Below are 13,385 nucleotides of genomic sequence, written 5' to 3'. Positions count from 1 at the left end.
TAGGAGCTATTTATTTGTTGTTAGTATTTAGTTGTTGTTTAACTAATAATAAGTAGTATTGCTTGATTATTCTATATGTTAGATTTATTTAGATTAGACGTTTGATAGTGGTTACTTTTGCTAGTTATTTGTTTAAGGTATTTATTTTCTTTAAAATATATTTAGTTTTTGCATAATTCGTTTTTTGTTTTTTTGTTTGTGAATTGGGTAACACTGTGGGCACCTGCGGTTATTTACAGTATGTAGGTTGGCAGATATAGGACCAGCATGCAACTATGGCATGGCCTATGATTTTTTTTGCCAGAGCAAGAGAGGCAGCGATAGCCATGATTTCTTTGTTCTTTCGTTTACTTGCTTGTTTTTGGAGAAATAAATCATAAGAAACAGTCCTATACAGCAAAACAGAATCCAATTCAAAGTTCTGAATATTCTGTCAGAAACTGCATAAAGTTAAGTAAGAAATGATGATGAGTTGATAAGAAATGTTGTTATTGTTGTTATTCATGTAATATATAATTTTAAAGCTTGTTTTGTGCTCTTTATAGTGGAACTCTCCACCTCACATCAGATCAATATGAAGTTAGTTATAAGGACATTTGCAGAGGCATTCAGAATTTGCCCTATTGCAGCCTTAGAGGTCAAAGGTCAAATGCTGTTGTCCTCAGTGTCATGATCATGTGACTGATAGATGGACTATAGTCTAAGCTTTACAATGATATATAGCTTCATGATCCTCTTTTATACTGTCTCTATGTGTAAAATGGAGAAAAAAAACATGGAAAAATTATAATCATGGAGGGAAGAAAAAAGTAGTGATAGCATATAGACAGCCACCATTGTTGCAATGCTCTCATACATTTTTCCAACATTAGGGACATAGACCTTTAAAAAAATCACTATGACAGTCCTTCCAAATTGGCACGACTCCTAGCTCACGGACTATCTTGAAAATTGAATAAACACAAACTCTCATCATAATCTTCACAATGATGGGATTTATGGCAGTGTGGTTGTGCATTAGACTGTACTGCTGCACCTAATAAACTAGCAAGTGTGCTCACCATTGTTGAAATAGTACTTCTACCTCTGGTGATATCAAGTGTTGAGCAGATTTGCAGAGAAATTTGGCATTCTGCAATGTGTTTGTATGTTTTGGCAGCAGATGGAAAGGGTTGCATAAGGCAGACTCTCAGGATACCAAGGGAAGGATGCTTGTTGACACCTCTAAGGTTCAACACACACACACGCACACATTAACAGACGTCCTCCCCTCCTCTTCCTCCTCTTTCCCAGGATCTGATACGCCGGGACATCCTGTACTACAAGGGCCGTATCGACATGGATCGCTACGATGTGCGGGACGCCATAGACGGCCGTGACGACGACTTCAACGTCAGCGTGAAGAACGCCTTCAAATTGTGCAACAAAGACAGCGAGGAGCTCCACATCTTCCTGGCCAAGAAGCCGGAGGAGAAGATCCGCTGGCTCAGGGCCTTCCACGAGGAGAGGAAGATGGTGCAGGAGGATGAGAAAATTGGTTAGTCACGCACCTCTCGGCTGCACCTCCCTGTTTGGAAAGCATTAGTTTCATTCACAATGGACAGTGGAGTTCCAGTTACATGTGGTATTTGCTGCAGCACACTACAGGGTGACTTTCTTTAGCACGAAAACATGAATTCCCTGTTTAATGTACGCAACATAAGAGCCATAGTTGGCTACTTGTACATCATGGGACACATTATATTATTATTAGGATTAAAGTAGCTTAAATACTTTATTGTGAAAAGCTGTTTTTAAGTCACAGTAAAAGGCAGCTTCTTATGGCTTGTTGCATCCAATATTATTCACATGCATTGCGACCTTGAGTGGAATATTTGTAATACATTAGATCTGTCAAAGTTAACGCAATAATAACGCGTTAACGAAAATTCTGTAACGCATTAACACAACTTGCGATTTTTATGTTGTCGTCGGCTCATTTTTAAGATAGAGTGAAAATACTGGCATCATATGAAACTAGAAAACCTAACGAAACCATTGGTACCAACCATGTCATACTAGCTTGTCGGGAAGGAGGCTAAATAACGCTCCAAACTTACGCTAAATTTTCAAAGGGGTCCCTTGACCTCTGACCTCAAGATATGTGAATGGAAATGGGTTCTATGGGTACCCACAAGTCTCCCCTTTACAGACATGACCACTTTATGATAATCACATGCAGTTTGGGGCAAGTCATAGTCAAGTCAGCACACTGACACACTGACAGCTGTTGTTGCCTGTTGGGCTGCAGTTTGCCATGTTATGATTTGAGCATATTCTTTATGCTAAATGCAGTACCTGTGAGGGTTTCTGGACAATATCTGTCAATTGTTTGTGTTGGTAATTGATTTCCAATAATAAATATATACATATATTTGCATAAAGCAGCATATTTGGCCACTCCCATTTTGATAAGAGTATTAAAGAGATGAAAAATGTGATTAATTTGTGATTAACTGTGGGACCATCATGCGATTAATAGTGATTAAATATTTGAATCAATCGACAGCCCTATAAAACATACAATATCCTTTGTCGTTTAGGTTTTGAGATCTCTGAGTACCAGAAGCGGCAGGCAGCCATGACAGTGAGAAAGGTGACCAAACAGAAAGGTGAGGCAACAAGAAGATATCAGGTGATTTTCCTTTTCTTTTCCTCGCTGGTGTGCTCTGTCTTCTCATCGCTGTTTACTCTTTACTCCTTAACCTGCTCTCTTTTTTTTACTTTCTACACCTTTTTTTAAACACGCTTACTACTTTGTTTATGAATGGACTATCACTATGTGCACAAAGTAAGCTAGAAAAGTCACGTGGATTCATGTCTTCTCGCTATATTACTTTCAATATTTTTCTTTTTGAGTTAAATGTCTGTCGGCCCGTATACACAAAGATGAATTGATATGAGTTGTAAAGCAGCTGTTAAGCATCAATGAAAAGACAGAGGGCTGTTTGCATGAAGTATTGAGTTTAAAGGGGGATACCGGTGTTCATGACATGTGGGTCCTGTGTCACGCTTGTCTCGAACAGATTTAACACCTCAGACAACTGTTTGCATTTTTTCTTTTACTGAGTTAGGGTGGTTGTTGGTGCTTATCACTTACATCCAGATTGTCAAGGTATACCCTAAACACAGATTTGCTGATGCTTACATCTGATGTGTGCAAAACACCTGCACACATCAGAAGTAAGCATCAACCAAAAAGATTTTTGTTGATTTATTTTTGTTTCATTACATTATCTAAATTGTAGAACAAGGAGCCTTTACTTAACATTGTGTATTCTAGCACAGTGAAACAACATGACACCTTGAAGTCACGAGAAACATCAGAGGGATCATGTTGTTTTGACTTGTTTTGTGAGTTAAAGCCGTTTCTCATCAGTGCGATGCAAAAATTTGGTGTAGGAATATGGAAAATCCGAGTGCGAATTTTCCGCATGACAACTATGCACACCGGTAGGGCTGACCCGAATGCTTTGAAGCTTTGACCGTTGCCATGGTAATCAACCTCCAAATCAGTATTCGAATGCTTCGTTTTAATGTACTGTATAATTCCCAAAATAGCCCATGAAATAAGGAATAATCCCACAACATTAGCTTTGAGCTTTGAAGCCCAAAAAATGATATTTGGGACAGCCCTACACATCGGGTCCGGTGCAAATTATCCGCATTGCCGTGTACCATTTTCGTCAATCAGGTTCAATACTTTCCTCTTAAATAGTGCAGTGTCCACTCCAAACCTATCCAGACAGAGAATGTGTAAGGGGTTTACTACACAATTACATAAACTATTCGGACCCCAAATGTTGACGCTAACGTTAGCTGTTGTGGCTAGCCCCGTTCCGTGACCAACATGTAACGTTAGCAAGTGCATATCAGCTACATTACCATCTTCATCGTATCCCAGCTGATGGGCGATCTCAAACCATATATTATCCTTTATTTGGTTGTTGAGGTAGTTGTCGCTGTTTCTCGAACAATATTGGGTGTTGAGAAGGGGACGGACCATTATTCCGAAACACCAATAGTACAACAAATGTCCCATTGGACTGAAAAAAGCCCATTTGTCAGAAAGTACAGATTCTCTGTGCAAAAAACAGAAGCACATGACTAATTATTATGCAGAATGACAACGATATTTTTTATGACATCAGTTGGAATTAGGGGGCAACTCCGGGTCTGAAAAGTGAAGCCAATGCGTACAGTAAGTGCCTTAAACCTGCATTCTTTCTTCATGCCAGCAGGGGACTGCAAAAAGAAGTCTGATTGTATAGAAGTCTATGAGAAAATGACCCTACTTCTCACTTGATTATTACCTCAGTAAACATTGTAAACATGAGTTTATGGTCTCAGTCGCTAGTTTCAAGTCTTCTTCAATACAGCATGATGTTCATTTGGTAAATTATGGTCCCATTTAGAGTCAAATAGACCATAAAGCAGAGTATTGTACATTCAGTTGTACTTAGCTCCACCCTCTCGTGTCACTTCTGGTTGCAAAAACCCAAGATGGCGACGGCCAAAACCAAGGTGGTGACCGCCAAAATGCCAAACTCGAGACATCAAAACGGCAGTCTAAAACCCAATGGGTGACATCACAGTGACTATGTCCACTTCTTATATACAGTCTATGGTTGTAAAAAAATATTTCATTGGTCCGCATGCGGAAATCCGCTGAAATCGCGTCTGTCCGAATATTTTTCTCCCTACACGAATTTTCCGCAGGGGTGTGCAAGCATTCATAAGTACCCACAAAATCATTTTGTATAGATTTACGTTCAAAATTTTTGGGGACAAAAATCGGTGCTTGGTGAGAAACGGCTTTTAAAGCCAGATATGTCAAAATACTCCAACGGCTACCAGCTATCTCGGTAACAGAAAAACATGTCAAGCAAGTTATTCAAGATGCAGTAGTTCTTCACAAAGCATCAGCCAGAGGACCCACATGTCCAAAACTGCTGCTATCACCCTTTAAGATTTAGCCATTTTAGTGCTAGGCTAGATGTTTGTACATTGTACCATTACTGATGTTCTTGCTATTGCCAGTTCCACAATAAGCATGAACCATCCATTAAGATATTAAATTAACCAATGACCACTGCTGGAATGTTCTCTCTGACGTTAGGATCCCCTGTAGATGTCTGTCAGAAGTAAATGTTGTGTGTTTTCTAAGTGCTGTATGTGTACATGGCTGGCACAAGGTGAAGTACTCTCTTGAATTTCAGATTCATTTATAGATTTCATCTTGAGAAAGAGGGCCATGTTGTATGGACATGGTTTGAGAATGATAAAGGTATATGCATTAGAGTTCTCCTTAGAGCTAGCACAATAAGATGCCATGGCAACTGCTAAGCAGCATTGGGAGGTGTTGTGATTAACGTTGGCATTGGAGCATGCGGTCCCAGTCCAATCTGTTTACAAGCATTATCTTGACTATCCAAGATAAACAGGTTCCTCTAACAACTAATAGATCAAAGACCATTCGAACTGCTAAAACAGTGTTTGGCAAAATATACCCCCCAACAAAACACACTGTTCCTCATCTGTTCATCTCTTTTCCCTAAGATGCCATGGCAACTTTTGAATATTTCATCTCCAAATATTGATTGTAATTTTGAATTGCACTAGCATAGTTGTGATGCTTGTAGACTGTAGCTAAATGACATTGTAGACTGTAGTTAAATGCATATTAACAGCTTTTCTGTTGGCTCTATTTTTGTTCTCAAGTGTCGAGGGTGCTATTCAAACAAACGCGCTGTCAACAAACACGGAAGAACAATTGTCCCTCGTCCAAATGCCTTGGTTCTTTTCATTGTATCGGAATGTAATCTGTCGGTTCTCTTGTTTGCCTGCTACAGAGTTTGATTGAATAGCATCTTCAGTCTCCCTTGTGTCATTGCTAGAGCTGAATTCCACTTCAGCCGTCATCATATGATCATACTGTATCATATCTCAGGATTAATATGCAGGAATGTTAACGCCGAAAGGCTCATTTTGTATGTCTACGTGCCTGTTTTCTTTGGAAGCATGACTCGATGTTGTGTTGTTGTGTCTGTCTCATATAACATTACTGACGATGTTTCCTGTTTGCTATCCACCTCCCTTCTTTTTTTCTCTTTGCTTCGTGCGCTGCACCGCCTCCTTGTCCCTCTCCCCCTCGCACCCCCCTCCTTCTTGCTCTTTTTGCACCTGCCTTCTTAGGTGTAAACAGGTGCACGCCCCCCTCATACCCGCCCCCCCAGGACCCCCTCAGTGCGGGGCAGTATGAGGTAACGGAGGACATGGCACAAGGAGAGGTTTTTGAATTCAGTCAATCCAAAAGAGGCCAGGCTCCCTTCTGGCAGAATTTTAGTAGATTAGCTCCATTTAGGAAATAGAGATACACAGACTCTTCTGAAGGACCAGCTATTTTTCTTAGAAGCACTAAAACACTGGATGATCGTGTCGCCCATGATGAAGAAAAATACCACACATACACAAGAGACTTTTGAAAAATTAAGGACCATTGTTAATATAGCGTGTGATTGGAAGCAGCAAGAGGACTGAAGACTTGGATTTAAAACATTTGAGGAAAAAAATAAAACTTTACAGTTCATATATGTTAGTAACGTTCTTAGTTATCATGCTTCTCCAGCTGAGTCAACTGTCATGAACTCTTCCCCCTCGGATTCTGCATCTTCACGCCATCTGAATGTCCTGGAGTTATTTAGATTGTTATATTTTTAATCCATCACCTGGAGGGAAACACGAGGCTAAGCCTGGGCATTCCTAGTTGTGCGATTGTGTCGATCCTGCTGTGCTGCTATGTGAGATTGCTTGTTGCATTCTTCTGAATGTGAGATTGAATATGACGACAGCTACTGAGCTGTGGCGTGCGAAGGGACCTGTGAAGCTCGACTGTCTGCATCATCTCTGAGTTAGATCCATTCTCCCGCTGATCACAGACCAGCCATGCAGGCCATCACTTGCTCTGGATCTCCTCCTCACTCTCCATGTTCCTCCTCTCTAGCTGTTCCCTCTCTTCACCACGTCTGACGTTCACAGTGTTTCCCTCGCTCTCCGCATTCCCCTCTCTATCTCTCTACCCACCTGCTCCGCCTCTGTGAGTCAGTGGCTCTCAGAGGAAAGAGCTTCATTCTCTTGGAAACCTGCCATTGGCCATGATATGACGGGTCAGGGAACAAATCGATAAGCGGGAACATCAATAGAATATTTACATCCTTTTCACCAACCACTTTTGACAGGGTATTCATAACCGATCACGCCGAAGGGGGGCTGTGTGTGTGTTGACGAGAGAGCTCGCCGCTCAGATGAAACAGCTGGGAGCAGGAGATAGGCAGGCTAACGCTCCACCTGCCTCGTGTCAGAGCCCCTCCCCACACTCTCCCCAGAGACCACCCCTGTAGCACTGTGCTGGCAGCTCACTGGGCGTTTTTGGAAAGAATACAGCCTACCTCCGCTGAGAGCTAAAAGTGAAGTTGAAGCATTGGCCAAGGTCTAAAATGATATCTCTTTTTTTTTTTTACCGCTGTCAAAAGAAAGACTCCTTCAGTTGGCTTAATTATTTTGTATTGCTCACACTGTAAAAAGCACAGCACATATTCAGTCTGAGGAGCGCTTTCATTTTGAGTAGGAGCGACGCAAACAGTGTGAGAGAACAAACCCTTAAACCAGCACAAGGGGAAATGGTCAACAAAAATTATAAATGAACAACCGTAGCGGTTGGTCGTGAGTCAGCACTGAGATAACACACACCACAGATGTGTGAGCCAATATACCGTAGGGAGGCAGAAAAGGTGAATTTAATCTGTAGCATGCAGGTGTCCTCTTGACAGATTCATGCATCTCTAAAGACTGCAGCTTCTAAATCTTGGCACTCCTCTCTCCGTTGTTTTTCCAGATCGGATCCATGTTCTGGCAGTTAGCTCGGCGCCGTTAAGTGATTTACAGAGGACTGCGTGGCCCGATCAGATTGATTTGGTTTATCAAAAATGTCCCCGAAAGCTGCTGTGGGCGAGATCCCGCCGTATGAAATGTTAGAAAAGAGAGGATTTACCAATTTACACACATCATGAAGGTTCTTTTGGAATGTACACAAGTCCAAATGGTTTGTGATCATATCTTGACCTCAGATTACAGAAGTACATTTTGTGTTACTTATTATATCACCTGATGGACAGTACATAATACAGTATGACAACTTGTGCAATGTGATATATCATTATATATCTTCACTATTCACTACGACGTGATATGAAAGAGTTATATATCGTTCTATGTCATTTGTTTGCCTTCTTATAGGCCTTATAACCTATTGGAGAAAAAAAAAACCTTAGACTTGCTTTGTATGTTGTGTAATTTATGTTTTTGTTTCAGTAAAAGAAAGTTGAGAAATGGGTGAGTCGGCTGCTGGTGTCTGTAGAGATGGCTCCCAGTGAGATCGTTTTGGAAGATAATTCCCCCGGTCTGGCACAGCAAAAAGATATGGTTCCCAGGCCATGATAACCTCAGGTCCCGTGCTGCGCCCACCCCCATTCCCTTACTCCACGCCACCACCACCACCACCAACAACAACATACAGACACAAGCATGCAGGCAAACACACACATTATCATGCGCACTTGCTGGCCCGTTCTGCTGCGGAGAAGAGAGATGCTATCTAACAGTGCCTTCCAGCATTCCACTAGTGATTATCTATTCAGTTTCACAGGCAGATTTGAATTAGTCATGTATTTTCCCTTCAGTGTGGGACTTGCATCTCTCTCTCTCTCTCTCTTTCTTTCTCTCTCTCTTTCTCTCATGCACACTGGGAATTCCTCGTTCCCCAGTGCACGAGATCCACTCGGACAGAAACTTTAGAGGTCAGGCCTTTTTCCATATGAGTAGATACTGTGCTGTCTGACTGAAACACACCTTATTATATTATATCACACAACGTACATAGCGGTAATTTTATTGCACAAAAAGATTCTAATTTCAGACGTTTAGAAACATAGAATTCCTTTATTGTTACCTATTTAACATGCTGAAAGATCATTTGAATATATTATCGTAGGAAACCGATTTTCATTAGTCAAAGTTTCACTTTTCAAAGTATATTATTAGCAGTGAGTTATGAATCAAAAGAAGAATCATCTATTTTAACCTGTATCACACTGTAAATAATGTAAAAAGAACAGATCATATATTTGGATATTGGTATTTTGCGTTGGAGACGAATGTTGTTCCAGTTCTAGCGTGCGGTAGACCTCAGTACCAGGTAAATGCATGCTCGTGGCATCCAATATTTTGCATGAGACTTTAGACAAATCTTAACAGATTGTTTAGTTTCATTTTTAACTTCCAACGGGATTTTTTTCCACACGGCGGAACCACTCATCTGTGAACCCATGCCATCTCACTAAAGGGAGTTCTTTTCTCTGTCCACCTGTCTCCTGCTCACGACACATCACAGGTTGTAGCTTCTGTTTTTTATTTATTATAAGTAGAGGTGGGACATCTTTCCTCACGCTGATCATCAAACACTGAACTGTTGATAGGTGAAATGAAAGGCACTAATGCTCTCTTTGCCCAGATATATTGGGTATTATAAACTGTATTCTAAATCTTTTTTCTTTTCTTTGACTCCAACCTGCACTGTCATGGTCCAAACTGCTGGTTATTTTATTTTATTTTTTAATGCCATTAACCGCTGAAGCAAAACGGGTATAATTTTTCTATGACAACAGTGAACCAAATAGGAGTTAGCACTGATCATGGGTGTTTGTGTATAGATTTGTAGTCGAGCAGAAGAGCTGAATAAATGCGAAACCTCTCGGGATGAGCTAAAAATAAACATAATCCTGAAGACACACACACACAGTACTTCATTGCCATTCATATCACGCTCTTGTTTCTACTTAAGAAATGATTCTTTGAAGTACAATGACTTGACAGTACAAATTAATTCCTCACTTGTATTTATTGAATGCAGTATTAATTAAATAGTAACATTTTGGCCACTGCTAAAAGGATGTATATATTAATTTTTCTTATATTACTATCATTCTGACCTTGTACTGAGAGCTGAGAGGACAGCCTTCTGGTGTGGAAGATTTCTTTTTTTCTATTTCCGGTCATAAAACCAAGACAGCCAATTTAGCAGACTGTCCATTGGATGCATTAGATTTATGTAATTCCTTTTAGTCCAGGTTAAACGTGAGCCACCAACCGTCACATTTAGCTTAGCAAAACCTGAACTCCTCTTAGTGTAGTTTCAGAACAGTCAGGGTACAACAGAGTCTTCAACGAGCCATATATCGATGTGGTGTTCAATGACAGCAAGGTTAACAGAAGACTGACATCCTCACTTTTGGAATCTATTCATTGTATATTACCATCTAGTTTCAGGTCTGGAGTTTTTTGCCTATCACAGAAAATTTTACTCACAGTATCCATATTCCTTTCGTCACCATATGCAAACATTTGTCATTTTCTTTCTCGCTGGCCTTTTGAGTTTATTTGTTGTAGAAATGAAAAATAATGCCTATTCAATCCAGAAACTGTGAATGGGAGAGTGGAGATGTCAAACTGTATGTACATTATATGTTTTGATGTAATCAGAAGCACTGGGAATATGTTGTACTTCGCTGTAAAAATAAATCCATATCTGATATAGCTGTACTTTTGTTGAAAATAAAACCTCTACAGAACTGCGTGTCGAGGCGTCAGTGTGCGAGTGGAGAGCATTGTGCTGGGTTTCCTGTCACGTGACATCATTTCCTGTTTGTAGAATTCCCAACAGCTGACACATTGACTCCTGGATGTATCACAGAAGACAGATTTAAAGGCATTCAAATATAAGATAAATACATTACCAGTAGGGATGCACTGATCCAACTTTTTTCGTCCCGATATCGATACCTGGGCTTTGGGATACCCGTGTTTAATTAATAAGCTGTATGCCTCACTGTGTGGAAGGGACTGGGATCATTCTTTTATGTGTAAAGAAACCAAATATAACAAATAAATACATAAATATAAATTTACTGAATTGATATTTATTATTAAAATAATAAATCGTACACCAGCAACTTGGTAAAAACCTTCAAAATTAACAGGAATTACAATTCAGGTGTAAACCTTTTTAATGCAGCAACAAATTGGTCAAAACTTAAACAGGAATTAAACTTAAAGTATATAATGTATATTGTATATAAACATAGAATTGAATTTAATAGATCGTCCACATTGTCACCGATATCTGATCCAGCTATTTGAGTCAGTATCGGCCCGTATCCGATCCGGTATCGGTATCGGTGCATCCCTAATTACCAGGATGGTGTTCACAAGTCACAAAATAAACATTTCCAACTGCAACTTGTAGCCTGTAAATAACTACGTTGTAATCAATAAGTAATGAGACTTATGCAAATATATTCTCCCGGTTGGCCGTGCTCAAGTGTAGGCTGATCACTCGCTTCCTAATGTTTTGAAGTCCACAGATGCGGAAGAGTGTTTTTCAGGCAAGATCTAAGACATCCTGCCTGGTGCGATGCAGACACTGTCTCTGTGTGTGTTTATGTTTACATTTGTGTCTGGATGTCTGAATAACTGAAGTGAGACTATATCTGATTGTGTACTGTTTCATGTGAAGAGGACGGAGCTAAAGGTGATGCAAAGATGTATTAACAGATGTTCAAAACTGCCAATGAGAAGCCATCGAATTTGAGCAATAATCAGTGTTACTGTGGTCTCTAGTGGTCAACCATGGTGTTACACTTCTCAAGGACAAGGCAGAGTTTCCAACATGGAGTCCTTTAGGATGATCATCTCTCTGTATTTGACAAAGACACTTCAATGAGCGTCGTAGAGCAAATATATCTATTTAAATAGTAGTAACAAACTTCGATATGTGTTCAGAGGTGTAGTGTTTCAGGTAGCTCCTCAGGATCAGAGGAACATCCAAACTGTCAATGGCAGTCTCCTTATTGGCAAAGGGGAGGTGTCTTCGAATTGCAAGCCGAGTCTGCGACATCAGCGTTTTGGGACAAACTGGAGCAGAAACAGACAAATAAAGGTGGGTCAACATTTTAATACTTTCAACATGTCAGTGCTATACGGAACCAAACTATAATCGGTGCCTTACCTCTCTCTTTGAGCAACAGAATCAGAGCTTCGTTCTGCTTTGTGGTCTTGTCAATAATCAGTGTGGGCAGGTACACGTCTGCCCCAAAGTCTATGAGAAGCTGGATGTACTCCACTCCGCAGCCGTAACGCAGACACACCTCCAGAACTGTCTTTGGCTGCTTTATCCTCACCAGCATCTTCTCATCTGTGCAGTTGTAGTTGGGGTTGGCCCCGTAGAGAAGGAGCAGCTTGAGGCAGTCCAGGTGTCCATAAACAGCTGTGATATAAAGGGGCCCCCTGCAGGCCGTGGCATTGGAGGCCCACTCGGGGACTTTGGGCTTGACGTCCACTTCGGCTCCGAAGCGCAGCAGCTCTCGGAGCACGTCTACATCACCCTCCCGGGCTGCGGTCAGCACCGGCGAGCAGTTGTTGTACTGGCTGCCGTTGGGATCTGCTCCGGCCTTCAGCAGGGCGACCACACAGTCCAGATGTTTCCCGCTGACAGCTGTGAACAGAGGCGTCTGGGCCTTCACGTCCAGGCTGTCGATCTGGTCTCAAACACAGAAGTACACCAACGTGTTGTAACAGTAGGAGACATTCTGACAAATGATTTGGTGATCCAAGAATATGCACTATGTAAGGGATAATGTATAGCGTACCGGTCATTGTTGTGAAATAAACCCTGACCGGGGTTCATGGAGGGGTGGACCCCGACGCGAAGCGGAGGTCTTGTATCTCCCTGAAGGGGTTTATTTCAAAACAATGACCCGCTAGCTGTACATTATCCCGCTTATAACATGGCTACTTACTTAAGAAATCAATAATTTGACACAAAAACAGTCCGCCAACCGCTCAGTCCAACATCAGAACTGCGCCCATAGCAACGGTCTGTTATACATAGCAACGGTCTGCTATAAAGAAATAACAGACCGTAGAATGCTGTGACTGACCAATCCGAATCGAGTATTCTGCACAGCCGTGTAATAAGTGTCATTAAAGGTACAGTGTGTATGATTTAGCGGCATCTAGTGGTGTGGTTTCAGATTGCAACCAACTGAATACCCCTCCGCTCACTCCTCCCTTTCCAAGATTGCGGTAACGTGAGCCGCCGAGTGCAAAACCGTGGTAATGCCGTTCGCCATCCTTACCATAATAACACTACTTTAGGAGCAACGGAAGTCAGAGGGCAGTTTTGCACTCACGTTACTGCATTTTAACAAGCGTATCATTGAATTACGGTGGTC

General features: G+C 41.2%; 2 protein-coding genes across 15 annotated transcripts in view; one reads left to right on the top strand and one right to left on the bottom strand.

Annotated features, from left to right (window-relative positions):
- Window positions 1-10,724, top strand: part of LOC119494183 (rho guanine nucleotide exchange factor 9) — a 58,071-nt gene extending 47,347 nt beyond the window's left edge. For 8 of the 14 annotated variants that reach the window (XM_037779868.1, XM_037779859.1, XM_037779863.1 and 5 more), the window contains 3 exons: window positions 1,294-1,537; window positions 2,583-2,651; window positions 6,235-6,637. In XM_037779868.1, coding sequence (XP_037635796.1) covers window positions 1,294-1,537; window positions 2,583-2,651; window positions 6,235-6,410 — 489 coding nt within the window. In that variant the 3' untranslated portion in view covers window positions 6,411-6,637. The other 6 variants (XM_037779864.1, XM_037779860.1, XM_037779865.1 and 3 more) reach the window with 6 other exon arrangements.
- A 1,115-nt stretch (window positions 10,725-11,839) lies between these two features.
- The window catches only part of LOC119494884 (ankyrin repeat and SOCS box protein 12-like), a 3,456-nt gene continuing 1,910 nt past the window's right edge, over window positions 11,840-13,385 (bottom strand). Inside the window, exons 3-4 of the mRNA XM_037781094.1 lie at window positions 12,161-12,689; window positions 11,840-12,066 (exon numbers count right to left, since the gene is read on the bottom strand). Coding sequence (XP_037637022.1) covers window positions 11,900-12,066; window positions 12,161-12,689 — 696 coding nt within the window. The 3' untranslated portion in view covers window positions 11,840-11,899. The remainder of the gene's footprint in view (window positions 12,067-12,160; window positions 12,690-13,385) is intronic.

The sequence above is a fragment of the Sebastes umbrosus genome, chromosome 9, assembly GCF_015220745.1.
Source record: "Sebastes umbrosus isolate fSebUmb1 chromosome 9, fSebUmb1.pri, whole genome shotgun sequence".
Classification (NCBI taxonomy): domain Eukaryota; kingdom Metazoa; phylum Chordata; class Actinopteri; order Perciformes; family Sebastidae; genus Sebastes; species Sebastes umbrosus.
This window is presented reverse-complemented; position numbering and strand designations above follow the sequence as displayed.